This window comes from Cimex lectularius, unplaced genomic scaffold, assembly GCF_000648675.2.
Source record: "Cimex lectularius strain Harlan isolate CLEC.00 unplaced genomic scaffold, Clec_2.1 scaffold76, whole genome shotgun sequence".
Classification (NCBI taxonomy): Eukaryota; Metazoa; Arthropoda; class Insecta; order Hemiptera; family Cimicidae; genus Cimex; species Cimex lectularius.
In genome coordinates this window covers 1,353,200-1,381,064 of record NW_019392636.1, presented here as the reverse complement: position 1 = coordinate 1,381,064, position 27,865 = coordinate 1,353,200, and the positions used below count along the sequence as shown (strand labels likewise).

The 27,865-nt window shown below is 32.8% G+C and overlaps 3 protein-coding genes across 7 annotated transcripts; 2 read left to right on the top strand and 1 right to left on the bottom strand.

The window, feature by feature from the left end:
• Positions 1–247: 247 nt before the first annotated feature.
• On the bottom strand, positions 248–6,489 carry LOC106669876 (E3 ubiquitin-protein ligase RNF103-like). Its single transcript, XM_014399705.2, has 6 exons — positions 6,176–6,489; positions 5,812–6,050; positions 1,830–2,215; positions 1,571–1,769; positions 1,158–1,396; positions 248–1,092 (listed from the first exon to the last, which is right to left on the bottom strand). Exons 1-6 carry the CDS (start codon positions 6,211–6,213, stop codon positions 343–345), a joined length of 1,851 nt encoding a protein of 616 aa, XP_014255191.1. The 5' UTR covers positions 6,214–6,489; the 3' UTR covers positions 248–342.
• A 3,619-nt stretch (positions 6,490–10,108) lies between these two features.
• Positions 10,109–19,957, top strand: LOC106669872 (exocyst complex component 6B). Of its 4 annotated transcripts, none has more exons than XM_014399699.2 (16): positions 10,109–10,328; positions 14,257–14,422; positions 14,491–14,675; positions 14,739–14,840; positions 14,902–15,004; positions 15,073–15,157; positions 17,564–17,754; positions 17,822–17,989; positions 18,054–18,125; positions 18,195–18,329; positions 18,384–18,562; positions 18,621–18,812; positions 18,873–19,104; positions 19,169–19,310; positions 19,367–19,553; positions 19,613–19,957. In XM_014399699.2, the coding sequence occupies exons 1-16, from the start codon at positions 10,237–10,239 to the stop codon at positions 19,746–19,748; spliced, it is 2,367 nt and encodes a 788-aa protein (XP_014255185.1). In that variant the 5' UTR covers positions 10,109–10,236; the 3' UTR covers positions 19,749–19,957. The 4 variants fall into 4 exon arrangements, with proteins under 4 accessions (XP_014255185.1, XP_014255183.1, XP_014255186.1 ...); XM_014399697.2 differs by lacking the exon at positions 10,109–10,328 and adding an exon at positions 10,373–10,676; XM_014399700.1 differs by lacking the exon at positions 10,109–10,328 and adding an exon at positions 10,893–10,999.
• A 2,624-nt stretch (positions 19,958–22,581) lies between these two features.
• LOC106669900 (dolichyl-diphosphooligosaccharide--protein glycosyltransferase subunit 4) lies at positions 22,582–27,211 on the top strand. 2 transcript variants are annotated; one of them, XM_024226418.1, is made up of 3 exons: positions 22,582–22,691; positions 26,931–27,049; positions 27,121–27,211. In XM_024226418.1, the coding sequence occupies exon 2, from the start codon at positions 26,931–26,933 to the stop codon at positions 27,036–27,038; it is 108 nt and encodes a 35-aa protein (XP_024082186.1). In that variant the 5' UTR covers positions 22,582–22,691; the 3' UTR covers positions 27,039–27,049; positions 27,121–27,211. The 2 variants fall into 2 exon arrangements, with proteins under 2 accessions (XP_024082186.1, XP_014255237.1); XM_014399751.2 differs by having other exon boundaries at positions 26,931–27,053.
• Positions 27,212–27,865: the final 654 nt, after the last annotated feature.

Below are 27,865 nucleotides of genomic sequence, written 5' to 3'. Positions count from 1 at the left end.
TTCCAAATTTGAAGTTAGTACGTTTTATTTTAGGTATATATAAATTAGCTAATTTATATATACCTGTATATATACAACACTATAATATATAACTTCAAGTGTTGCAGATTATCGGCCATACAATTTTACCACACTTTTTGAAACCGTTATACATACATATACTAAAAAAAAAAAAACTAGTTAAAAGTTTCACATTATTAGTAGATGTATAGCATGAATAAAAAGGAAGGGTTAAATAAGAAACATATTGATTTTTAATTGGTAACAATATATTTACACCTCACAGAGATAAGCTGAGAGGTGAGGGTATCACAATAAAATAAAATGAGAGGAATGTCAAAATTAATTGAGTTTTTTAGATCTATATGCCGGCCAACGACATATAGGACAGTCGTGTTTGCCACTGTAAAGCCAAGTAGAAATGCAATTTTGATGGTAGTTGTGGGAACAGGGAAGGGAGACTATGTTGACACCTGGGGTATAATTGTCCAGGCATATTGCACATTCTAATGTTAGTTGGTTTTCAAATGTCAAATCTCTCTGAGTCAGTTCATTAATAATGTTGTCGTCATTGGAGTCCATTATTGTCTCGATGGCCTCCGGGGTATCTCTTTTTATGACCTTCTTCTCCAGTTGGAACGTCCAAACAGGCAGGTCTCGGATATAGTCGTAATGGTGCATCGGTTGGAGCCAGAAGCTAGGAACAGCCAGCCTTTCGATTAAATCCCTCGCTTCGTGTTCAATCAAAGGTGGTTGCTGATATCTGATAAGGCAGTAGATGTCCCACCAGCTCGTTCCGGACGATTCTCCGGGTGACAACTTCCTGCAGGCGTAGAAACCGAACGCAAAGAGAGAACATACAAAAAGCCACGTTGAACGAAGTAACCGGAGCCAATCCGATCGGACCAACGAACCGGTCTCACTTAAAGCGATAGCTCTTACTGCACTAAGACACCATTCACACAATGAAGAAATTATTGGCCACCTTAACACTCTAAAAGCTATAAGCCACCCTGAAAACAGCAGTAAATTGCACACCACTATTGTCCATAAACTGGCAACAATCAATCTCAGCCAAGAATCAGAGCAAACCTAAAAAAATTACACCATAATGAAGTTTTTCAATTGTTTAAAATAAAGAAATAAATAGAATATACCTGAAGAAATTGCAATACAGCAAACATATTTACAAGGAGAAGACTGCATAAGAAAAAATCATTCATCTCTGGTTGAATTGATTTTAGATAAGCATTCATAGATTTTAGATTATAATGTTCCATTCTTCTCCTACCATAAACCATAGTTTTGTCTGGCGTTATAACAAGATATGCCGGGACTTTTCCTATTTTGCTTGTTTCTTCTTTTTTCACCGTGAACATTCCAAATGTTATTCTTCCTGAAATAAAATTTGTTTTCATAAACTTTAAATGTGCCTTGGCAATTGATTAAAATTTCAAGGAAAAGATAATTGGTGAAACTGTTTTCTAAGCTTAACAAAAAATTTCAGCCTGTAATCTAGAGAAAAAACAAGCCTATTTTTGTATAATAAACAAAAACTAAAAATAGTTACCAGTAAATTTAATGCTGAGTGCTGCTAAAAATAAAGGGGGATGTAAGAGATGTGTGAGTAGCAGTACTTTAACCGAAATATTTTTATCATTTGAAGTAGAATTGCTGCTCGTATGAAGCCAATCTTTCTCAAGATCATCATAACTCGATACTTTTTTCACTCTAACTGATAACTGTTCTCGCAGCCATTCAATTATAGCCTAAAACAAAAGTTTATTCAAAATAATAATAATAATAATAATAATAATAATAATACTCACACTAGATCTAGTAAGCTGACAGGTTCTCATAATAACTTTGTCTTTTGGCTTTGTTCCTCTTGGCATGGCCAAAAGTAAAAGCGACTTGGTCCATCCTTTCCGTTTGCAAAGTCCACTGTCGACCCGGCAGTCGAAGATCCCAGTTCGTATAGCAAACGGGGCAACTTGGTTTCGCACTATCGTCCAAGTGTAGTCGTCCAAAAGCGGTTCTCGCTTTGAGGTTGGTACGACTTGCACGAGCCATACGCTGTCTTTTGTATCCTCGACTTCTTCGTAGAAATGGGCTGAGCCCGTAAAATGAGAGGCGCTGGGCGCAAACGACAGTCTGTCCTTTTCCCTCAAGTTAGATTCGATCAATTCTTCAACCTCCCCTTGTACAACATCGGCTGAAAAATATCAACTTTATAATTTCATAAAATAATTTCACTCGCTGAATTATATCTATGTCAATAAAAAGCATACAAGTCAAACATAATACATTGACATTTTTATATCACATATCATACTGGAAAGACAAAATTTTGTCAAATTGAGATAAGTGCATATTCCAGTTAGTCTTTAGGCCTAACAGATTTGTTAATTGATAAAGTCGAGAAGGGAATTGATTCACACAATGTGCCTTTTTAGAGATTTTTGTAATTTTACTTGCCTATTTGAAAACTCAAATAATTTGTAATCTTATTTACTAGAACTGCATTGAATTTAATGAAATGTGAGCACAATAAAAAATAGTTACTACAAAAATAGAATTTGTCCCAAAAGTATAAGCCTTAAAATGGCAATCTTGAAAAGTTGCGTGATTTTATTTATCCAGTTTTGACCCCTGGGAGCAGAAGATATTTACTCATTTCTTTATAAACAAACCCATCAATATTTTTGTTTTTCTTCAATTAATCACAGGCTCGATCTATTTGATAAATAACAAGTATGAGTGTGCCTATTAATATAAATTCGTATTCCTCAAAATGATAATTTCACAAATGTTGCCCTCATTCTGCGAAAGTAAAATTATGGTTGCAGAGTACTTTGCAATAGTCAGAATTTAACAGAGATAAATCTTGTTTTAAACAATTAACAATGGTTAATATATTTTATTGAGCTAATTTTTTTTTTTAATAGCTTTATGAACATGCGTATTAGCTGTATGTATTTGTTTTTTCATAAAAATGTAGTTGGGGGAAGGATAGGATGAAAAAAGGGGCCAAAGGCAACGGTGGGAATTGAACCCACGACCACTGGGTCATTCATGCTGACCACTCAGCTACCGGAGGTCTTCCTAATTTTTCATTAAGCATCCCTTTTCAATTTATATTTTTTTGCTTTCAAAAAATTAATATGTTAAGATACCCAGTGATATTCTGAGCAGTACTAAAGGCCAAATGAGCCCCAATAAATACACTGTAGGTTATCAACACTGATAATAATTTGGGTCATAAAATAAATTTCAAAAAATTAAACTAAATAAATAGTAACAATTTAATAGCAGACATGGTCAAAAAAATTTTTAAAAAAATTAACAGCAATGAATTTTTTAATGTTTAAAAGAATATTTCAAAATAAAAAATCGTTTTAATAAACTAATTTACTATCCTTATGCTGACAGTAGTGATTTTCTGGGGAATCGGTGAATTTTTTTGGTGGAACTCCATATTATCAAAGGTTGAATCAATAAAACTGAATTATAGTTCAAACTCTTTTCTTTTTATTTCATTTTTGGAAGCTTTTCACTTATATCGTACCATCTTCAGCATTCATTTCCTTTCATTCACATCCTATTTTGTATTATAATTTGCATGGATAATATTATTATAATAACAGAGTACATCCTCATGTTAGTGGTTTCTTTACTTTTCTTTCCATGTAAATTATAATACAAAATAGGATAAATGCTTAAATGTAAATGAAATCTTCCTGAAATAAAAATAAAATGAAAAAATACTATATATAACTAAAGGCTTCAATTTTATTGATTCAATCTTTGATATTGATATTAAGAGGATACCTGCACAGTTTTAAGTCATTCCAAAACAATTAAATCCTTGCTAAGAAATTTGATGCAATTGGGTTAATAAAATGAATAAGTTTTGAACTAATAAGAGTAAAAGATGATGACCGACTTTTCTTCTTTCCAGGGAGTTCGTGTGTGTTAAAGGAGAACCGAGCTGTGACGGGAGGAAACGACCAGGACAAGATTCGGACTTTTATTTTATTGTTTTCTGAAGAGAGCTTGTTTTGTTACTTTTTCCTTTTTTTAATATAGAGGACATTGTTATTTTATTTTTTTAATTTCACCCCGAGGGTTTGCTTTTCCCCAAAACAAGAAAAAAATGTGGAGCCCGATTATTATTATTTTCTTTTTTTTTTTTTTTTTGAAAGAAGAGCCACGGAAAAATTTTCCACTGAGCCACAAGTACCTGGAGACCAGGTAGATTGTCAACACTCCGAGAAGGAACCAATAACAAGATTCTCACCTGACTTAGAATAGACCATATGTGGTTACCACAGACATACTTTTGGCGAAAACTTGCTTAAGCTTGGAAGATAAAATAAATGCATGATGACTATGGCTACTTGTGCTAGTAGGAATAATAACCAAAATCAAATTTCTTGGGTTTCTTTTCAGGAACTAGACAATCATCAAACTCATGTTTTTTATTGATTAGGATTTCTGTTTTGATCAAAAAAAGAAAATGAGACCGATGAGGGGAGGCTGATGCCCCCGAAATCGATATCAATAAAAAGAAAATGAGTTTGATGGTTGTCTAGTTCTTGAAAAAAAAAAAAAATACAAGAAATAAAAAGTCAACAACTGGAAAAGAAGAGTCAAAAATACAAAATCAGATTGACCCAGTAAATATCCCACGTTCTAGTTTTTAAGACCTTCCAATTTTTTGCTTTTCCCAAAGGTCTTTTGATCATGACTAATTGCAATGCCCTCTTGTACTGTACATGGAGTAGTCAATAGTCTATTGTTCAAAGCATAAAGTGTATAAAAAAAAAAAAAAAGGATTACACTGTTCTTATCATTCCGACCCTCACACATTCACAACTCCCACAAGACATTTTACAATATAAGCAACAATATACTATAATTATTTATGCCTTCAGTACTAGAAGTATTGACCACTTTTTCACTCACGAACACTCTGGATCAAGGTACGGCCTTGAAGGAAAAAGCAAATTCAGTTGTTACTTCCAAGCTTTCGACCTATTTTAAGGCCATCATCAGGGCAAAATAATCTTAAATATGTCTACAGATTGACATAATTAAGGTTTTAATAGATGGTTTCAAATTTCTTTGTAGACCAACTCAGTCCCAACACTACTGACTGGTTCATGGTGACTCAGTAAATGTGAAATATTTTTAACAAATATACATTTCACTTACATTCCTACAAACTTTGACATCTTCACTCTTGTTTGTGTACTCTCTACTCTTTATATTTATGTTTTTTTCACAGGCAATCTCAATTTCTTTGAAGAATAAAAATTAATAAGAAAACATAAATATGTCAATCTGCAGGCATATTTAAGATTTTGCCCTGATTATGACGTTAAAATATGTCGAAAGCTTGGCAGCAATAACTGAATTTGCTTTTTCTTCAAAACCATAACTTGATCAAGAGTGCTCGTTATTTATGCCCAAAAACAGAAATCATGGATGGCACTAGCATCAAAAACAATTTTTCATTATTATGTGTGACATGTTGAATGGACTTTCTCTCTGTGTAGGTCACTGTGTAGGTGTCTGTGTGTCAATCGATTGTGGCGTACTGTGAGTAAGGTGAGGCATAAAGAGCCGGATACTACTGTACAATAAGTTTATTATAATTTGTACAATAAAGCTAATAGAAGAAAAAATAATTGTATTTCCAGATGACCCATTCAAGTTTAATTGATTTCATCCCATACTGCTAGTTGTAAAGATTTTTTAAAAAATAATTTAAAGCAAAATATGGTGATGGCGAATAAAATATAATACCTGAGTCTTCAACAAGCTGTGCCAACTCCTTTTTCTCGACATAGCCAGTGTAGCTGACTCCACGTACCTCTAAGAGTTGTTTCAGCTGTCGTACACTCAGGAGGAGTGGATTGACAATCTGCGTCGACGGCACACCATGCTGATACCAGAGTATGATGTCCAAGAAGCGGAATGCCAGGAATACGAGTATCAAATAAACTAAGAGGAGTGTGAGGGCGACGCATACCGAGCGCATCTTTCTTTAAATTCAGAACATTTTAAAAACAATTCCATCAAAATGTAAGACGAGATCAAAAAAATGACCCTGAAGCGGATCTCACAGTGGTTGGGGTCTCGAATCGAGGAAATACGACCAAAAACTCACAGAAACTGGTTGAATAATTCTGGCGGGCGGTTTCTCATGCGTTTTCAAGGCCTTTGAACAATTGCATCCTCGCATGAAACGTTGGTTGTATTTACTTTCCTCCAAAAGACGTACGGTATACGTGTCAGGAATGCTGAAATCCTCAACGGACGACTCTCATCATCCCGGTCTGAAGAAATACTCTGTTGTAATTTTGACAGACTTCAAAACGACGGCCAATCTTTATTGTCGGCCCTCATAAAAGTCTTTATTGTGCAAAACAACAAAAACAAGAACAGCTCCCCCCCTGCAACCCCCTATCAGGTCATTTATCAACAAACAACAGGCGCTAGCAGTGGAAGATCCAAGAGGTGGAACTGCCAACTCCATTCTGAGAATGTACCGCCTTAATTTTAACATACCAAACCATAATTTATTTATTTATTAACGGTATAAATAGGGCTTTAACCCTCCTTACATATACATATCTTAGAAATAAATTTAATTGTATAAACACTGTAAATAATAGCACTTTATTATTATTAGTACATTACTGGCCAACTACCATTAGGTGTTACAGCTTTGGGACCCTTATTGTTTTCAATTTTTATTAACCACCATCCCTTCTAGTTTAAATTACTCTAAATTTCACTTATATGTTGACGATATCTAAATCTATGTGCAATGTCTCCTTCATTTAATCCCTGATTCTATTCAATTCATTAACAATGACCTATCTAGGTTAGTTAATTGGGCTTCAAACAATGGTCTCAACTTTATATATACATATGTAAAAACACTAGCTCAACTCCATACAAAGAGTTTTACATTAGTGCATGTATAGAAATATACATGTACAACATTTAACAGCTTGAGACATTGGATTGACCATTTGGTTTTATTACGGTATTCACTTGAGGAGAAATTGTTACTTAATAAATATTATAAAAATAAATCGTCACATGCCTTCAGACGAATTGCCTTTTCTCCTCCTAGTTTAAAGTGGACAGCACCTTTGACTTTACTAAGTCCGTAATGGAACTTTTGGAATTGTTTATTGTATTGTCAGGAGTTGCAATTCTTTGTGCACCTCGTTCGTCACATATGACTGGGCATTTATCGCCATTTGCACTATTTTATTTTGTTATATTTGCAGCAGCTTTATTTTGGATGAAGACACTGCTCACCATATTTCGCACCCGTAAAGGTCCGGGACCTTATGAATGATTTACAAATTAGCGTAGCAAGTTTGGACTTTATTTTGGATTTGCGGTTTATAATAGGATATAGCAGACCCAGACAGGCATATCCTTTGGACACCTTTTTATTTAAATGGTACTTTGATATTCTTCTGAACAGATGAACTCCTAAATGCTTCAGAGAGGTTTCATGGGATGCCATTTCCTTTAATTTACAAGTCTGGTGTATCACATGGTCATTACAAGGTAAAGATTTTTGTTTCGCACTTTAAAGGGTTTATCTCCAGTTTCCATTTATTACAATAGTTTTATATATCCTCTAAAGCAGCCTGAACTGCTTTTTGAGGATTGGTGAGAAGACTGATCCTTGTGGGGTGCCTGTTGGATGTCTTTTTCTGTAGAGAAGCTGTCGTTGACTCTAACCTTGAGCTACCTGCCTGATAGGAAGGAGCTTAAGATGTCATAGAGGTATTTTAGGATACTTATGTTTCAAACTTAACCCTCTCAAATCCCAATCAACAATTATTTACAACACATATCTGAACTGAGGGTTTTCCCTGCACTACTCTTTTTTGGCTTGTTAATACCCTTTTCTAACCAGGTACAAAACCTTGGTGTAACAATGTGTGGTGATTAGTGACCGTTAATTGATAATTATTCAGAAATCGTGAGATGCTTTTTTCTTTATCGTGCCAACATTTTGATCTTTATTGAGATCATCTTCAGGGCTCAAAGTGTTTGTTTCTGTTTAATTGTGCCATTCTTGCGTGTCGTGTTGAGAGTGCCAGTCAGGTATTTTGTGTGTAACTTTTAATACCAGATTATCTTGTGATGATTATTTAGGCTTTGTTGCTAGAAGGATGAATGGAATTTTAAATTCAGTTTGGAAATATAAATTCATCTCTATGACACTAAAACTTACACTAGTCAAAACTCTTATTTTACCATTTTTTACTTATTACAGTACAATATACTCTTTTTCACTTAATCTAATTTCTAGTATAAAAAAATTATATAGTAATACTTTTTAACAATTGTACAAGATTTGTATTAAGTTTATGAAGAAGAAAGCACATCTTAATGCATGACAAGTTCATTCTGGATATTAATTCATTTGATTACCTTAAACTCTATTCTCTTATTTACTTATTTCAAATTTAAAATAAGCTCTTCCCATCATATTTACACATTACATTTGGTATTAATTCTTCCTGTAGTTTAAATATTACAAAAATCTTGCATCATATATCCAAATCTATGAATGACTCTTTTAGAGTTGCCGCTGTGCATCTGTAGAATTCCTTTCTGCAGCATATCAGGTCAGCCCACCGATACATCATACAGTCATCACTGAATTATAATAATGAACAAAAAATGAATAATAATAATAATAATAATAGTAACAATAATTACAATAATACAAGTATTTATATAGAATACTATACATTGAATGTAATAATTACAAAAATGAAAAGATGTGAAAAAGAAAGAGTAGAGAGTACACAAACAAGAGTGAAGATGTCAAAGTTTGTAAAGTGAAATGTATATTTGTTAAAAATATTTCACATTTACTGAGTCACCATGAACCAGTCGGCAGTGTTGGGGCTGAGTCGGTCTCCAAAGAAATTTGAAACCATCTATTAAAACTTTAATTATGTCAATTTGTAGACATGTGTAAGATTGTTTTGCCCTGATGATGACCCTAAAATAGGCTGAAAGCTTGGCAGTAACAACTGAATTTGTTTTCCTTCATCCACACTATTCTGAGATATTCTTCATAAGTAAAAAAAAGTGGTTGATACATTTAGCACTATAAATATACAATAGATTCTTTCACTCCCCCTAGTTAAGTTCTACAGGAGTTTGGCCACAGAAGAAGGTGAAGAATAGGATAAGATAAAAGAAAACAGGAATTGACAGTTTAAAAAAAAATTGTAAAAATCTTTCAATTAGCTTAAGAGTGATGTTCAATTGAACTTGATCAAGCAATGGACCCTCTCCAACAAAATTTCCAGGAGTTGAAAACCAGACAAAGCAGCCTCCTATAACAATGTTCTTTGAGAAAGCTGAAACTTTATGTATTCATCACCTTCCAACTGTGTAATTAATTTTCCTTTTTAATACATTTTAGGCCGTTAACAATTTTTTCTCATTAGTTTCAACATTGTGCATAGGTTTATACCTGTTGATGTATGTGCATATTGTTTTCCCGGGTGGAATAAATTTTATGCATGTTACCATACATTGTATTTTTCTTATTGAAAAAAATCCTGAAATACGTTCATACATGACACTGATGATAGGCACATACAGAATGTGTCTGAGTGTATGCAGCTAGAAAAATATATATGTATGTTCATACGATTTGTATTTTTTATTGCAAGATGTATTTTGAGCATCTTCTTGTTTAAATAAATAAATGGAATAAAATGCTTTGAAAATCAAGGTTTTTATTATCTGTGGTCATTTTTATCCGCAGTCCTTTTTATCTGTGGAACTTGGTATGTGTCCTCCACAGATAATAAATCTATGAATACCATTGCTATTAAAAAAAAGTTTTTTATTTTTCTTTCTTTCTATTTTTATTTATTTTTTGTTTTTGTAGTTTTTAAGCACGGGAATATCTCATTGGGAATCAACAGGTGGGTGTGTTCAATTATTTTTCTTTTTTGAAAAAAGTAAGTCTTCCGCCTTTTAAGTGACCTTCATCATAAAATCGATTGTGCTTTAATGATCAATGATTAAAGTGGAATGAAGCCGTGAACGTTTTTGACATCCGATCAACTCTCGATTTATCAGCGCCAGGGATATTGACCCGAGTATTGACTATTGACCAGATTTGTAAAATTCGTCTATCACCGATATCCAGCCGACGACTCCCAAATGGAAAATACGGCCGAATCAAAAGCACAAAGTTACGAAGCTTTTTTGCAAGAAATCGAAAGTACCGACGACTATTGGGGCCCGACATTTAGGTATAAAGACTAAAAATAGATAATAAACTAACACCGACATAACTCGAATTACGAAGGATAATCAACCTCGCACACTGTCCGTACGACGCAAGATCATAATTTATTGATTTAAGGAGGATGTTGTCGAGTGGTAGAGACTAACCTGCCGCTCATTCCCGTTTATAAATCAATATTACAACGATATTTCAAATGTAGAACAAGAAATACTATTAGCTCACTAAATAGAAATATGATGAAAAGATCCGTTACCATCGACTCACAAAAATGCTTTGCGATACAAACAAAGCACGAGCACTTCATAAATGAGCTAGAATCAACAGATACCACTAGTATCGGTTTAGTTATAAGGTAAAAGAAAATTCAAAAGACAAGACAGTCTTCCTTATTTTGCCTGCTGCTTATTGGCTAGAAAATTGTTAGCTGTTAGTTTGTTGCGTTAGCTTGACTGTAAGGAATGACAGGCCTTAGTTGGTATATAAACGCTTGTCAAATGGACCACATTGCCTTAATATCACTGTATTATTCATTTTTCCTTTCTTGATAAGATTACAACAATAGTTGATATGGGAGCCCCTATCTTATATTCAATAGTTTCGAAACCCCTTTGAAATGGTGTCTCTTGCTGGTTTTGTAGCTCAAATCACGGGACTGGGAGAACTACATCCTGAAATGTCAGTATGCATCCATTAACGAGACGTTTGCATGAAGAAAGTCATAGCATGCCATGCGTTAGAATTATTTTAGTATAAAAACTCCCATGTATTTGAGACGTCGATGTCATTTGAATTCCCCACAGTCCTCTTCGACAATTGATTCCATTTCGTTTAACTCAACCAGGATACAAAGCCAAGAATTATACTATTCAAGATTTAACAGACTTTATAAAATAGTTACAAATTCTTTGAATAAGCTCTTCTCTGTAATTGCTTAAAATACTGAAAAATCAATTTGCTACAACTATTCTATTCAAAAGATGTTTTTAAATTTATACAATGCTAGATCTCATTGATAAACAACTGATTTTTTAACACTTAACTCCTGACGTGAGGTCTTGGGGACCACAGTGGATATTTTTTCACAAATAGCTCCACTTCTTATGGGCAGAATTCTTTTTCAGTCAGTCCTGTATGGCGTGTGCTGTTCTCTTTTTGCATTTTTTTATTGCCGGTCTTGAAATTTTTGCATTCCCTAGGACTGCACGTCAGTGTAAGTGTAAGATTTTAAAACTAAGACATCAAAACTAATTCCGAACTAGATGTAGTATACTGCGTCCGTTAAGAGCTATAGTTTTCCAATTCTGAACCAAGTGATTTTGAATAAGTCAAAATTCGAAGAAACAAAGTTAAGTTAATGTGGGGCATGCTTGATTCTGACATTGGTTTGTAAAAAAAAGGATGAAAATGATATTCTCAAAAGCGAACTTGATTCAAACAGTGAACTGTTAAAAGGAAAGAATGGTAGGTTTTTCCATTGCACTTTTTTGTGTTGTGCATAATTGCAATTTTATTGATCCGGACTATTTTACATTTTATAATCATTTTAACAATAATTATTAAAATGAAATTAATTTAGTTTAAAATGAAAATAGTGTATTTTGTTTCCAGCATGGACAACCAACTTAAAAAAATATCTTCCTGAATTTTGTGAATATATTGTTTAAAACTTTTTTGTTGCTGTAGTTTTGTTTCATACTGATAAACATGATTTATATATTAAATTTTAAGCACCATTTTAAAACAATTTTTTTTGGCAAAAAATTAACCAATTTTTAAAATTGATCCCTGTGTCTGCACTTCGCATTTGATTTGAAACAGTCATATAAGGGTTAAGGGTTAAACACCGGTCAAAGATTTATCAATTTTTTTCGTTTCATGTTTTTGTTTATCAAACAAATCAATTTATAATCTAATAATAGGCCTTGGTTTGACTGTTATCTGATTAAATAGAAACAGACCACATCTCACGACCTCCAAATAATCATCAAGTAACGGTCAATAAACACCACACATATAGAAAGTTGTATAAGAGAAAAAATTACGAAAGGCAAATATTTTAAAAATGTGATGTCTAAAATTAATTGAAACATTTCAATTACAGATTAACAAATATGACATTATATAACATGTAATACCAAAAATATATTGAATTAATAAAAAAAAAAGTAAATAAATTTCCATTGAAACTGCTGGAAATAAAATGATGGATACTTCAGAAGATCCATTTTTATCTAGAGAAAGAATGTTTAATGTAGAGTAGTAATAGTAGTAAATATTTTTATTTGTTTTAAATTATGTTAGTGTTTATTTTATAATTTATCTATAAAATTTTTATTTTATTATAGTTAAAAATGGGATAATGTAAGGATTACCTGTTTTTAGTTTGTACGTATTTTGTTCTAGCTGTTTATGTTGTTTGTACCTGTTTGGCAGAACGTTGCTGGAATGTGTTGAATTATATGTTTAATCTTATTTAAAACAATAAATAAATAAAACTTACAAATTTGAATTTATAGTTTTAAAAATAAAATAAAATACTGCACGCATTTGAATGCAAATAATAGAAAAAAAAACACACTTGTGTGCTTTGTTTTAAATGTTTAATAAGTCAAATATAATTGTGTTTATATTGGGCTGGTGCAAAAATAATGTAGGTTTTGAAAAGGAAGTCAAACCTACTTTTATTTTTTATAAAATAAAATGAAATTATTTGAAATTTTCCATCAGAATATATAGATCTTAGCCAATATGTTGGCAGCACTTTTATTCCGCTGACATAAAAATCTTTATTTCGACTCACAATAAAGTCTTGGTAGGCATTTTCGGGTTCACCATGTTCTCTAAAAATTTTATCCCTCGAGAAGAGATACCTAAAAAAGTGGTCTGTAGGTGAGTGGTCAGGTGAATATGGAGGTTGCAGTAAAGTTTCATATTTTAAGTTCTTAACTTTCAATGGCCTGGTGTTATCGTAAAGAAGAATCGCCCCCTTATGGTTTACCAATGCTAGACAAAGACATTGCATTTTCCCGTGTATTTTGTCAATTTGTAGGCAATATTTCTCTGCTGTGATAGTTTCACCATAATTCAGGAAATTATAGAGAATAACCACAACAGTACACCACCAAACAGTCGCCACAACCTTTTTTGGGTGCAGATTTGGTTTCAGGAAATGTTTTGGCGCTTCATCCTTGTTTAGCCACTTTCTGTATGCCTTCTCTTATCGTACAGAATCCATTTCTCATTGCTCGTTATGATTCGATCGAGAAATGGATTATTTTTGCTGGCACAACAGAAAAGGCATGCAAATTTTAAAGCGTCGATTTCTTTAAGCTTTAGTTAGCTTGTTCGGTACCCACTTGTCAAACGTCCTTACTTTACCAATTTGCTCCAGGTGGCAAACAATGGTTGAGTGGTTCACACTAAGCTTTTCCGCAATTTCCTGTGTTGTCTTACATTCATTTTTTAATCAACATTTTGAGTTGGTCGTTGTCCACAAAGGAAGGCCTACTGTGACCTTCCGTGTCTTCGAGATCGAAATCTCATGGTTTGGGTCGCACTTCGTCAGAGTTGAAATTCGTACAAATAAATTGATGAAAATCTAGTTTGGACGTATTTAATTTTATAGGTCCTCACTCTTATAAAATTCAATATAAACTAAAATGTTTTGTATAAAAGATTACAGTTAAAAGTATTTATTATAATCCATAAATTAGATTTGAGGATTTAGCTTTGTTTACATGACAAGCAACTGCGAAAATAAATCAAATTTTCAAAACCTGCATTAATTTTGGACCAACCCAATATATTAAGTGATTAATGCCCAAGCATTTTGAAACTTAAAAGTATACTTGCACTTGGAACTGCATAACATATTGCATGCGAATCGTTTTAAAATTGCAATTATGACTTACTTTGGAAAAAAATTATTTTAGAGCGATATACGATGGCGATGAAGATCAAAAATTCATGGAACAGCTCGATGCTAGAATTAAAACCCATGACAGAGAGATCGAAAGGATGTGCAATTTTCACTACCAGGGATTTATCGATTCCATCAGGGAACTTCTTAAAGTCAGAAAACAAGCCAAAGACCTCAATGTAAATAATTAACTTTTGATTAATTTTTAATTATTTTTTTTTATTCATGTATACTGTTAATTTTGCAGAATGAGATAGTCGAGCTGAACAAGGCTCTTCAAAGTTCAGCTGAGAGAGTTATAGAAAAGACTGAGGAACTTGTCAAAGCAAGGAAGGTTGAAAAGAATATTGCTTCGGCTGTCCAAAGTTTAACAATGTGCCTTCCCGTTCTCACAACATACGCTAAATTACAAAAACAAATGAAAGAAAAAAGGTTGTTATCCATTAAAAAAATATATATATATGAAAATTTTATTATTGTATTTTTGTTTGACAGGTACTACCCTGCACTGAAAACTCTGGAACAATTAGAGCATTTATATCTTCCTAGGGTGGCTAATTATAGATTTTCATGTCAAATGAGAGAAAACATTCCTAAGTAATGTCCTTTTTAATATTAAATTTTTATTTTTATTTTATTTCTGTTCTATTTTATTTAGACTACGGAAAAGTATCAAAGAAGCGTCGATGTCTGATCTGAAAGATTTTCTCGAGAATATTAGGAAAGTTTCACCTAGGATTGGTGAAGTCGCAATGAAGCATGTAAGACAATAGATTAAAAAATAAAAATAACATTTGAGATATAACTAATTGTTAATTGGGATTTTCAGACTTCTGAACAGTTAATTGTTGACCCGAGTGTATTTCGTCGGAAAAAGAAACGCCAAGCGCCTCTCCCTCCTAATCCATTTACAGGTAGTTGTTAAAAAATTTTTTATTAACATTGAATGTAATGTACAGTAAAATTTCTAACGTGGAATGCCTCGTGACTGGACAACTATTTTTTCCCACCACTATTCCATTTACTTTGATAAGAAAGATACATCTAAAAGCTAGACATTCAAATAAACAAGCACAAGTACTACATTAATAGAATAAATGAACTAATCAGGCATATACGTGCGATTCCACTGTGAGACGGTTTATTACATTCCCTAGGTTGGGAAAGTTTCTGCAAAGTTAGAATATTGCTCAAAAATTGGACGAAGTTGGTTCCAAGGTGAGAGCAGTTTCTGGAATTCTCGCCCTACACAATACCTTTGGTGCATCCTGATCAATTTACAGATCAGTTGGTCAGTTCTCAGATTGTGATTGTAACAAATCAATTTGGCAGTGAGGAAACAAAAATTCGGTCAGAGAAACTGTCCAAGTCATACAAGTCCTTGAGAAAAAGAAAAATAGTGTTTATACATAGATACATTAATTTGAATTCAATTCATTTTTTCACTTAAGGGACATTGGCTCTACCATCAAGAAAGCGACACGAGCTTTGATGGTCTGTAGAAGAATAGCGGGAAAAACTGGGGATCAGACAGGATACCCTGCTTTGGATGTACACCATGATGTCAGAGGCTTATTTTGACATGGCTCTATAGCCTGGGCTGATAAAATAGAACAAATAAAACGAAGATAACTCACAAAAATACAGCGACTTGCATGCATCTGTGTAATAGGAGCAATGAGAATATGTCCCTCAGTTGGTATGGAGAAGATATTGGGATTAAGATAATGAGTACAGAAAACTATTATTAGAATTATCAAAAAGAAACCTCCATCAAGAATGAAACTAAAATCGATAAATAGCAACAATATAATAAAAAAACAATTCAATACTCATGGCCCCAGGAGACGAAATGAACAGGATATTTGAATTTAATGAAAACTTCCAAATAAACCTAGGTACCAAAAAAAAAAAAAAAAAAAAAGGGGGGGAGGAGAGAAAAACACCTTTAAAAATGGCACCATCTACTGGCCCACTGATGGATCTAAACACAAGAAGGTATTGGGGAATATTCAGTCCTGGAACGAAATACTCAGAACCCATGGGAAAGAGATGTATCCATTTCAATCTGAAAAAAAGGATTAAAAGCACAAGAATATAGCTTTTATGCCAGATAGCCAAGCAGCAACAAGCACAAAGTTCAAACATCATTAGCTCAAAGATGGTGCTGAACTGCAAAACCGAACTAAACAAACTAGGTATGCAGGGAGTAGAAGGCAATGAGAAAGCAAAAGCTCTTGCTGGAAGAGGGGCTGCTATACCGCTGATAGGATCCAAACCCTTCATTGGCATACGAACCCACACTATCAATGAATACCTCAGACAGAAGGATAAAAATAAAATGAGGGAACAATAGAACTCATTGGATATAAACAATCCAAGAACTTCCTAACAAATTTTGGATGAAAGAGGTAACAGAATGTATTAAGGGAAGCAGGAAAAAACTGTGAATCCTAACAGGACTCTGCAAAGTAAATGGGCATCTGAAGAAGATTGACATAACTCAACACAGCGAGTGCAGATTTTGCTAAGATGTGATTCTGCAACCATGGTGCTACATTTGCCTGCAGAAGTGCTTTGGGGACTTACAATGAACTAGTACTCACTGGTGTGTCGTAAGCACAGAATAGGGGATACAATAGCACAATATAAAGTGCTCCCTGACTAATCATCTACATCTACTTCCACTTAATGTACTTAATATTTTTATGTAATTTTGTCATATGCATTTCTTCATTTCTTCACCTTCAGTGTGTCAGTCATCCTGAAAACTCATGATTTAATTTTTTTAAAATACATGTGGACAATTTATGATGTGTTAGGACTGAAACAATAGGTAGATGTAGGTTGTGATTACTACTCCTGGGAGAGGAAAGCCAGGCCTAAGGAATCTATGTATTGACCCTTCTAATAAGTGGATAAAATAATATTCTTGAGTGGTATCCACTTATGGGAGGTTTGACTGTATTATACATATATATGGGCTAAAAAAAACCTTTTCTCGTTGAATTTATTATAATCTTGTCTGTAATGAATTAAATAAACAACTTTAAGGTAATAATTTTTGATAGAATAAAATTACTTACACCATATAAACAAACTGACAAACAGACTGATATGAAAAACAAATTCAATAACTCTAGAAAAGTTGATTTGTTAGGACTCAGTCTTCTTTGTGAATTCAGAAAAGCTTGGAAGTTATAATACATACATATACATACATGTAATACATTTGATTGTAATACATTGATACATTTAACGTTAAACTTTACTATGATTTTTAATTGATATGATTAACATTAATCTTTTTGTGTTCTTAGGAGTCGTTGAAACAACTGAAGATGCACTCGACGAAGAAGATCTTAGCGCTCAAGATTTAATCGATTTTTCCCCTGTGTACAGGTGTCTACACATTTATTCTGTCTTAGATTCGAGGGGAGATTTCGAGACATACTATCGAAAACAAAGGAAACAACAGGCAAATTTAGTTTTGCAGCCTCCTACCAACATGGTAATTTAAATATTATACTATTTACGATTGTCTTGAAAATTTGTTGCTTACACTTTCTTGACGACAGCACGAATCGATAGACCTGTACAAAAGCTACATATACAGCATACTGGGCTTTTTTGTAGTAGAGGACCATGTTTTGAACACAGGCCATGGGCTAGTCGATAGAGTCTATTTGGATGAACTTTGGGGCACAGCAGTTGGGAAGATAGTCAATGCTTTAAGAACCCATTCCGTAAGAGTTTGAATTTTTTTATTCTTATTTATCAGTTTTATTTAACATGATTACATTTTTTCAGTCTTACTGTACAGATGCAACTTTAATGCTAAAAATCAAGCATCTTATTATGCTTTTCGTCACTACGTTAAGAGTATGGATTATTTTTTTAATATATTAAATTCAAGGACTTTGTTTATTTAAACTTAACTATCATTTGTAGAATTACGGCTACACAGTGAATCAAGTTTTTGCTGTCTTACATGAAATTAGGGATCATTATAATGAAGTTCTGATGCAGAGATGGGTTGGAGTGTTTAGGGAAATCCTCGAGGCAGAAAATTTCCTAACAACAGAGGTGAGAAAAAAAGTAAGATTTTTAAAAGCAAATAAATAACAAAAAAAATTGTAGGTTGAAACACAGAAAGAATATGATGATGTGTTAAGCACATTCCCCTTCCAAGATGACGAATTGGAAACAGCTCCTTTTCCCAAAAGGTTTCCATTTTCACCTCTTGTACCAAAAGTTTACCAGCAAGTCAAAGAATTTATTTACGCTTGCCTTAAATTCTCAGAAGATCTTAATCTTAGGTAGATTTTTTAAAATATGAATTTCTCAGACAATAAAATCAAAGCAACAATATTTTAGTCAAGGAGAAGTAGACGACATGATACGAAAATCAACAAACCTCCTGCTTACCCGTACATTCACGGGTTGTCTGTCGTCAGTGTTTTGTAAACCGAGTTTAGGCTTGATGCAAGTCATTCAAATCATTATTGACACAAGATATCTTGAAGATGCAACGATGTACCTCGAGGAATTTGTTTCCAACATAACCGGGTAAAATTAAATTTTATCATTGTCTTTAGACCATAAATTTTATATTCTCGAATGTTTCAGTTCGCCCAAGGAAGGCCAGCTGGGATCAAGAGGTCAAGGGCATTTGTTTGGTGTTGCAAGGGACGACGCAGAGAAACAAATTTGTGAAAAGCTCAAACAAAAGCTGGACGAATTTATCGAACTCGAAAGCTACGACTGGTTGTTGTCTGAGCCACAAGGGCACGCTTCTACATTTGTGTCAGATCTCATCGCGTTTTTAAACAGCACCTTCGCTTCATTCACCAATCTTCCAGTAAGCTAGAAAAATATATTTTTCACTTATTAATCGACCGACAATTAATTATATTTATGTCCAGGGGGAAGTTGCTCAAGTCGCTTGTAAATCTGCCTGTGAACATATCGCTAAATCTTTAATGAAAATGATAATGAAAGATAATGTGAAGCAAATATCAATGGGCGCTTTGCAACAACTCAATTTAGACACCATCCAATGTGAACGTATGTATGAAAAAGCTTGTTATAATCTGTATGGCTAATGTATATTTTTTCTATAGAATTTGCAGCATCAGAGCCCGTGCCAGGGTTAGATGAAGAAGCACTCCTCCATTATTTCACAGATCTTCGTCAATTGCTCGATCTGTTCATGAGTTGGGATTGGCCGACATACTTTCATGATTACGGCCAGGAAAACAGTAAATACCAACAAGTCAATCCTAATACAGCAATTATCCTTTTAGAAAAGTAATTGCATTAGTTTTTACAAAAATTACACGATTTATTTCAATCGAACATTCTTTCAGGATGCGAGAAGCTGACAAAAAGACTGTATTTTCTGTACTGAAGAAGAGCGAACGTGATAAAAAGAAACTTCTAGAAACCGTTCTCAAGCAACTTAGACAGCTTGCCGCTGCACAACAGCAACAGCAGTTACAATAGAAATTATGAAGGCGGGATAAGTATGTAGATTCATTTTTTGTAAATGATGATTCTACTCACAGATTTATTGTGTACAATCTGGATTTCAAGCATTAAACGTTCATCATCAGATTGAAAGAATGACAAACATGTCTCTCAACATGAATTGTAAGAGTGACCAATTCATGTTGAGAAATGAGTTTGTAATTTTTTCAACCTGATGATGAGCGTTTAATGCTTGAAATCCGGATAGTTGTAAACAACAAATCATTGAGTAGAACCTTCATTTACAAAAAGCAGTAACAACAACTTTAACAAGCAAAACCAAAGTATTTCATTTATCTCATTTGTTTTTAATGTGATATTGAGAGTTGAATAGTGTAAATATTTATTTAAAATATCTTTTATTTGTTTTATACGCATCGTTTTGTTGGATTATTTTTATTACATAATCGTTATTCACATGCGGAAAAAAAATTGTTCATCTTGTTTTATAGTATTAAAAGTACTGTCCATTGTAAATAGTTAATTTGTAGATCTATTGAAACTATAGCTTTTATATAAATGTTAAAGTATTTTGTTACTAACAGAACGCTAATAAAGTTTATGGAACAATGTTGCTGTATATCATGTTCACTGTTTTTGTTAATCTGTGTCTAGTTGTTGTAATGTCGGGAATACACTAAAAAAAATAAAAAAATTTAGAATATGTGTTACTAATTAGACACTACAAGAATACTGACAATAATTTTCATATGTGGCAATAAAGAACTAAGAAATTTTCTAAAAATTGTTTTTATTTATTTTCTTTTATTGTAACCATATTTCATTAAAATATCGAATAATCTTACAATATTTTTTTTACTTTTTAAAAACACCTAAAAAGACTGGTAATTTACAACTAAATCCTACATCTGACCACACCATGGAAAATATTTAAGAAAATTAGTGCTTTTTTAGGTTGTAAGATTTCTTGATATTTGTCCGGTGAAGAACCTGTATTTTGATCTGTCAGATATGTTACAACACAGCTCTATATTGCTGGTGGGTTTTTTGTCCTAGTCGAGAAAAAATTTATTACATATCATATCGCCTAATTTCTTTAACCATTATTCCAAAATGATATTTTATTGTTGTATAATAAAGCTTTGTAGTCGCTTAGGATTGTTTTGTTGCAAATTATTTTTCTTCTTGACAATATGCAAGTATCTATCTACTAAGTTTGCATGTAATGTACTGTCCTGCACAGCATAGCATTACATAAACCCAATTCATGTGATGAATGTTTTTTTTTTTTTTTTTTAATTAAATTTATTTATTAAAACTGGTCTTATTAGACCAACCATTAATTTGAGAATAATATTATAGAATAAATAAATGTTTACATGCTTAGAAACCCATTGGTACAATAAGATTTACATTTCACTATTCACTATTCATTTTTAACTACACAAGTTCATATGGCTTTGTTCTTTTTAATCTTCTGACCATGTTTCGNTTTCCCATTTTTTTGTCCATTGTGATGAATGTGTATCAAACTTAAGATCAGCACTTAACAACCAGAAATTTAGAAGATTTCAGAATGTGGTTCAGCATAAGTGTTTTACATAATATTCAAATCAATGGATGTAACTGCATCTTATTTTGGATGTTTGTCAGCTGGTTTGTTTAACAATCTTTTTATGTCCTGGCACAATGTTAGAGGCTATTTTCCCAGAAATTGGAGAGCCAGACAAACTTGGAGATCTTAGGGTATATCAATAACTCTTGATATAGCAAGTCTATCAGAAAAGTACACACACTTTTCGGTCTATTTATGGTGATGATGATGGATACTAGGAAGTGAGGTTTGTACTCCTCCAGACCCTGCAGCCTTCTGGCTTATTACGAGGTTGTTCAGTTATCGACCAACTTTGATTATAATCTGGTTTGGGATGTTATTGGGTATGTGGTCCTTCAATGAATCATACACTGTATTATACAGTAGCCAAGCTTTCAGCTCTATATTTGGCCTTCCTCAGGGCAATGTAATTTCTGTTAAAAACGTTTAGAGAGGTGTATTTAAAAAATCGTTGACTTTTAAATGGTTATTACATTATTATTTTTATTTAGGATGTCGTACATTGCCCTGAGGAAGGCCAAATATAGAGCTGAAAGCTTGGCAACTGTATAATACAGTGTATGATTCATTGAAGGACCACATACCCAATAACATCCCAAACCAGATTCTGGCTTATTGTACATTCCTAGTTCCTTAGTTCAATGCAATAAACTCATTCCTTCTTCTCAGAAGTGTTAAATCATTGACTTTTTTTGATCACAGGTTATGTCTTCATTGAACCATTTCTTTGTATTTGAAGATGAAAATAGGTAGCTGTTCTTTTTTTACAATATCATCTGCATAGACCAGGATATAGATTCTGTTTTTATTTAGTCTGCATATAAAGTTGTTTAAAACCACCTTCCATAGAGCCAAAGTCCTTGAAGACACCTCTTTCCACCATGGTTCTTCTTTTTCATGGAACATGAAGGACTGCAATTTTTTACATTTTAACATAGTTTTTATCCATCTACAGCAAGTTTCATCAGTTCTTCTTTTTATTAAAGATGAAATCTTTACTTAAAAAGGGTTGCTTTCAAATGCTCCTTCAATATCCAAGATATCATCAAAAATCCATTGATAGTATGAACTTCAATCAGTTCGCTTTGGTCAATATATTTGATATTGATCATCTAATTGTAAAAAAATTTAAAAATCGAAATTATGTATTCCCAAACTCAACAATTCATCGATGATTTTGATTCGATTCAATAAAGAACCTGTTGTATCTCGATTTTACTGACGTGCTCATGTAGCTGAAGGTTTTAACAGAAGTATCTGACGTGTTTAAAGTGAGGTTTCAAACAAATAATTCAACCAGCCGACAAAAATTTGTCTTAATTAAAAAAAAAACAATAGACAAAGTAAGTATCTTGAGACAATTCATGCATAACTAGTTAAAAGATCGGTCTAGTTTTAGTTAAACCAAACTTTTCTAAATGTACTGCAAAATTAAATAATTAATAGTTTTTAGTATTATTATTGCTGACGTATTTATTGTAAAAATGATAATATTCATACTTATGACTTTATATCTGTAGCTACATTCATATAGACAAGTTCTGTACACGAAACCCATGTTGGAACTATCACAATCGCAGTCAGATCGCATTGTAAGAAAGAGTAATTTTTAACCTCGGATGGTTTAATTTACTAATTAATTGTACTTAGTATGCATACGTGTGTGTAGTATGTCTGAAACTTCCGGTTTCACTTAATATCCAGATAATAGTTCGGTTATTTCATCCTGGTCCTATCATCCTACCCAGCATTTTGATATATTCGTACGAACTAGACCAACTAAACATTGAGTGTAGGATGACCGGGGTGATTGGAAACGACCAAACAAGTCTTCAACCCGCAGCCCTCAAAAAGAAATTGTACAAGCCATTGAGTACCTACTACGTCAAGACGATATTTGTGATACAATGATTTTCTACTTTGATACAATGATTTTCTACTTTGATACAATGATGATCTAAGGTCCAGCAATGGGCCTGCATATTTATCAAACATACATGCATACATACTTAAGTATGTTTATGAAACTTCAGATCGACACCTTTTACTAATCGATCCGATTATTTTGGTCGATGTTTTTCCTTTTTGCTCTCTTCTGTGGATTAAATGGATCTTTGGTGATGTGGGAATGGAATAGTAAATAGTAATAATTATTTGGAGATCGTGAGATGCAGTCTGGTGTGACATAGGTTTTAGAAAAACATTTTCTTTATCGTCCCAACGTCGTTTTGATCTTTATTGAGATAATCTTCAGGGCATTTAACAAATACATGTAGGATGTGGAAAAAAATATTCAATCAAAGTATTTGTACTCACTCAAATGTTTGTTTTCTGCCTACAATTTGAATGAGTACAAATACTTTGATTGAATATAAAAAAAATTTTGCATTCTATAAATTCATTTTTTTTTCCACATCCTACATATATTTGTTAAATTTGTAAATTCCAGACCCTGAAGATGATCTCAGTAAAGATCAAAACGTTGGCACGATAAAGAAAATGTTTTTCTAAAACCTACGTCCACCACTGCTCTCATGATCTCTGAATAATCATTGACTAACGGTCACTAAACACCACACAATAGTAATAATGTAATAAATTGTAATATTTCTTATTGGGTTTAGGGTTGAGATTGAAGATAAACCACATTTTGAACTTCTCTCGCCCCCTCATCCTGTTTTTCTTCAGCCTGGAAGGAAGCATAATAGTTGCTTTACCCAAGAAACTTAAACCACTTTTAGTGACTATTGCCCTATCCATCCTATAGTATCCATCACTATCCAAAGCATTTGAGAAGATTTTATTTAAACAAATACCCTTATTTATTGACTCCCATACCCTTATATCTCCTTTTCAATCTTATTTCCGAAAATTTCATAATTGTGAGACAGCCATTCTCAAAATTTCAAATGATATTCGCCTAGGCATTGATGATAATAAGCGTACTATTAGTGTTCTACTTGATTTTTCCAATGCATTCAGTTCTGTAAATCATAATTTGCTTATTTGGAAACTGGAGCATATTTTTGGTTTTTCTTCTACTGCTACTAATCTCATTTCCTCCCATCTGTCCGACAGAATTCAGAGAGTTAAAGCTTCAAGTTCTATCTTCTCTTCTCTCTCAGTTTTAGCTGGTGTACCCCAAGGTTCTATTCTGGTACCTTTACTCTTTTCCGTGTTTCTAAATGATTTTCCATTAGTTCTTAATTTCTCCCAATTTTATCTTTATTGGGATGACGCTTAACTTTACATTCAATGTCATACATGCAACATTTTTGAAGCTATCTATCTGTTCAACCATGATCTTCATTCTCTCAACCATTGGTCAATAAATAGTGGCATTGTTTTAAACTCTAAGAAATCCCAGTCCATATTAATTTCCAATAAATCCATTAGTTCAGATTGCCTATGCCCTCCTCATATCAAAGGCTCCCCTAGTCCGTTATTTTTAACTTCAAGCTTACATGGCATGGATTTATTCAAACCACAATTCTCTTCGACATCTCAGCTTTTTCACTCTACAGAAAATTGGAGTTCTCTGTATTAAATCCCTGATAATTCCTTTATTCTCATACTGTAACGCTATTTTTTCACTTTCCTTATACTCTCAATCTGCTCATCGCCTTCAAATTGCTTATCATTCTTATAATCTTTTAACCATGGGATCATATTTGAGCAACTTTAACATTCTAAACACTTATAAACTTTGATTTTAAATGTATATATTTAAAGATTATTCAGAAATCGTGAGATGCACTCTGGTGTAATGTTGGTTTAGAAAAACATTTTCTTTATCATGCCAAAGTTTCGATCTTTATTGAGATCATCTTCAGGGCCAGGGATTTACAAACATTGTTTAAATATTCACATACATGTGGATGTGAAAAAAATCCTATAAAAATGTTTATAAATTCCAGGCCCTGAAGATGATCTCAATAAAGATAATCATTAATTAACGGTCACTAAACTCCACACATATATATTTAAAATTAAATCAAATAAATGTCCACAATATCTACCAACTATTTTCCCTCATTCTTTATCCAAACGCACCAATCATATCCCACGCCTTCAGCACTCATTCAAACCTTTTAACCTTATCCTTCAAAATTGCAGGGTCAAGACTATGGAATTTGCTTCCTCCCAACGTTCATTTTCCTTGCTGGCTTGAATTTTTCAAAGCGACATGAATCATCTCCTTTTCTTCCCTCTTCCTTTTCTTTTTCCTATTTCCTTTTTTTTCCCCTTTCTGCTTTTCTTCATAAAGTGGTTTTATCATTTCATCATAAATAATTAATATTTTAAAGAATATATTATTGTCATTATTGTTTTGTATATTTCATTGTACTATTATTACTGTTATTATTTTATAACTATGTTTAATAAACTTAATTTATTTCTAATATATGTATATATAAGAGAGCTTAAAGCCTTATTTGTACCTTTAAAATAAATAAATAAAATTAACCTGATCTGATCATTTTTATTGATTTGGCTGCTCGATGTGGTGTTTTTGCTTCTTGCTATCATCATTGTTGGGACTGTGGATGAAATGAATGTTGGAATGAAACAATAAATAATGTAATAAATTGTGATATTTCTTCTGAGGTCTGTGAGTTGTTTAATCTGAGGATCATTTCTGATCATCTTTGTTGATTTGGTCTGTCAGATGTGTTTTGGTATTTTGTTGGTTATTTTCACCCAACACTGAAGATGGTGTGTAAATCAAATGCATGTGACACAGCATAATGATTGGAAAGTACCAAATTACAGGTTCATTATCTTGCTGACCCCAAGGGGAAATTTCACAACTTTTCCCTAAGGTATCTACTCGGGCAGTCAGATGGCACTGAGATGATTACTACATCAGTATTAAAGTCCAGAGTTGTTTGGGATTGCATGCTTGTCAGACATTGGGAAAATAACAAAATTACCTTATCTGGGTACCAGGGCACACCAAACTGCCAAAAATGTGGATCCATCAGGTTCAGTGGTATTCCAGGGCAGAGGCATGCAAAAAAGTTTATCAAAGGATGATCACAGAAACTAACGGTAGAACCATTAAATCCAGGACATGGGACCATCCAAAATAGGACTAGAATGATCGTTGGACTAACTGGACACTGCAGACTCTGGAGGCATTTGTATAGAAGGGAGACTCTGAGCAACAGAAACAAGCCTGTGCAGAAAGGACAGTGGAAATATCCTCTGTTGGTGCAAAGACTGTAGGCTGAGATACCTGGAAGAGAAAAAGCCTGGGCCTGAAGGATACACATTTGGATTCCCTAACATAGCTTCTTAACAAAATTTTGGTAAAACGCCTTAAGCTTAATGAGGACCTCTAGATAATATGGAGATTGCACAATAGACCAACTCCTTTCTAATCTAAATCATGATCTGTTTATTTAGACAACACTTAATGGGTATTCATATTGTAGAGTGTGGAAATAAACACATAAAGTAAACCTTTTACAAAAACTAAAATCATTTTTAAAAATTGACATTAGTTTCATTCAAACACAAATATTCCAAGGGAAGACAATGTGTGCATAAGCATATCTAATTGTTCTACTTTATTTCAGATGATTTCTGATGTGCAGCTTATGATTTTTGCCAACTTCTTGGGTGTATCATTGTTCCTGTTGGTTGTTTTATACCATTATATTGAGGCAAATTATATTAAAAACTAAATCCAAAATTTGTAGGTAAGATCCAGAAATTATATTACCACCAAAGTTATTACTAATTATGTATTTTGTTAATTTTTTTCAGGTTAACAAACACCAATATGAATTATTCCAAACTTATGTGTTATGTAAATTAATAATTATGGATTAAAATATACTTCAACTTTTCATTTTTATTTTTTTATTAATTTATTTTTTTAAATACCCGAATCCTTTCCTCCATATTTATTCCTCGAATCCATGATTATTATTTCTATAAAACAATAAATAAAATCCATTTCAAGTTTGTTATATCAAATATGTATTATATAATAAAATTTAAAAAAATATATAATACAATAAGGTTTAGCATTTATTGGAATCAATGTTTATAAGCTGGTTGATTGATTGTACCTGAATGTACGTTTTATCGTTGCACGATAAACGATTTTGATGTTTCTCATTCAAAAATATACACAATTTGAATACTTTATATTATTTTATCCAATTTGCAGCCCATAGACTTAGACTTAAGCATGGAATAAAAAGCCACTTTTTAATCATTTAGCTTTTCTCAATCCTATGCAACTTTATATATATATATATTCTAACAAAACTTATTCTTTTCACTCGTATATATAACGCTAAAATTAATCTTTTGAAATATTTTGGGTTCATTTTGATCAGTCTGAATTATCGCTGATGAATATTTAATTAAATCTTTTTATGCTCCACATATATTTTACAACACTTGGCAGATCACTGTCTTGATAGTTCAAAGACGTTGCCGCTTCTGTTTTGTATCATATTTTATGTATACCCCCTCTCTCATACTTTATATGATATTAGGC

Coding starts and splice junctions, on each gene's coding strand:
- LOC106669876 (XM_014399705.2), bottom strand. CDS start 6,213: ATGAGAAACCGCCCGCCAGAATTATTCAACCAGTTTCT. Junction 2,216..5,811: donor ACAGCTTGTTGAAGACTCAG/GTATTATATTTT, acceptor GATATTTTTCAG/CCGATGTTGTACAAGGGGAG. Junction 1,397..1,570: donor ACTCAGCATTAAATTTACTG/GTAACTATTTTT, acceptor ATTTTATTTCAG/GAAGAATAACATTTGGAATG.
- LOC106669872 (XM_014399697.2), top strand. CDS start 10,558: ATGATGAAAAGATCCGTTACCATCGACTCACAAAAATGCTTTGCGATA. Junction 10,677..14,256: donor AGTATCGGTTTAGTTATAAG/GTAAAAGAAAAT, acceptor AAATTATTTTAG/AGCGATATACGATGGCGATG. Junction 18,126..18,194: donor TTTTCGTCACTACGTTAAGA/GTATGGATTATT, acceptor TATCATTTGTAG/AATTACGGCTACACAGTGAA.
- LOC106669900 (XM_024226418.1), top strand. CDS start 26,931: ATGATTTCTGATGTGCAGCTTATGATTTTTGCCAACTTCTTGGGTGTA.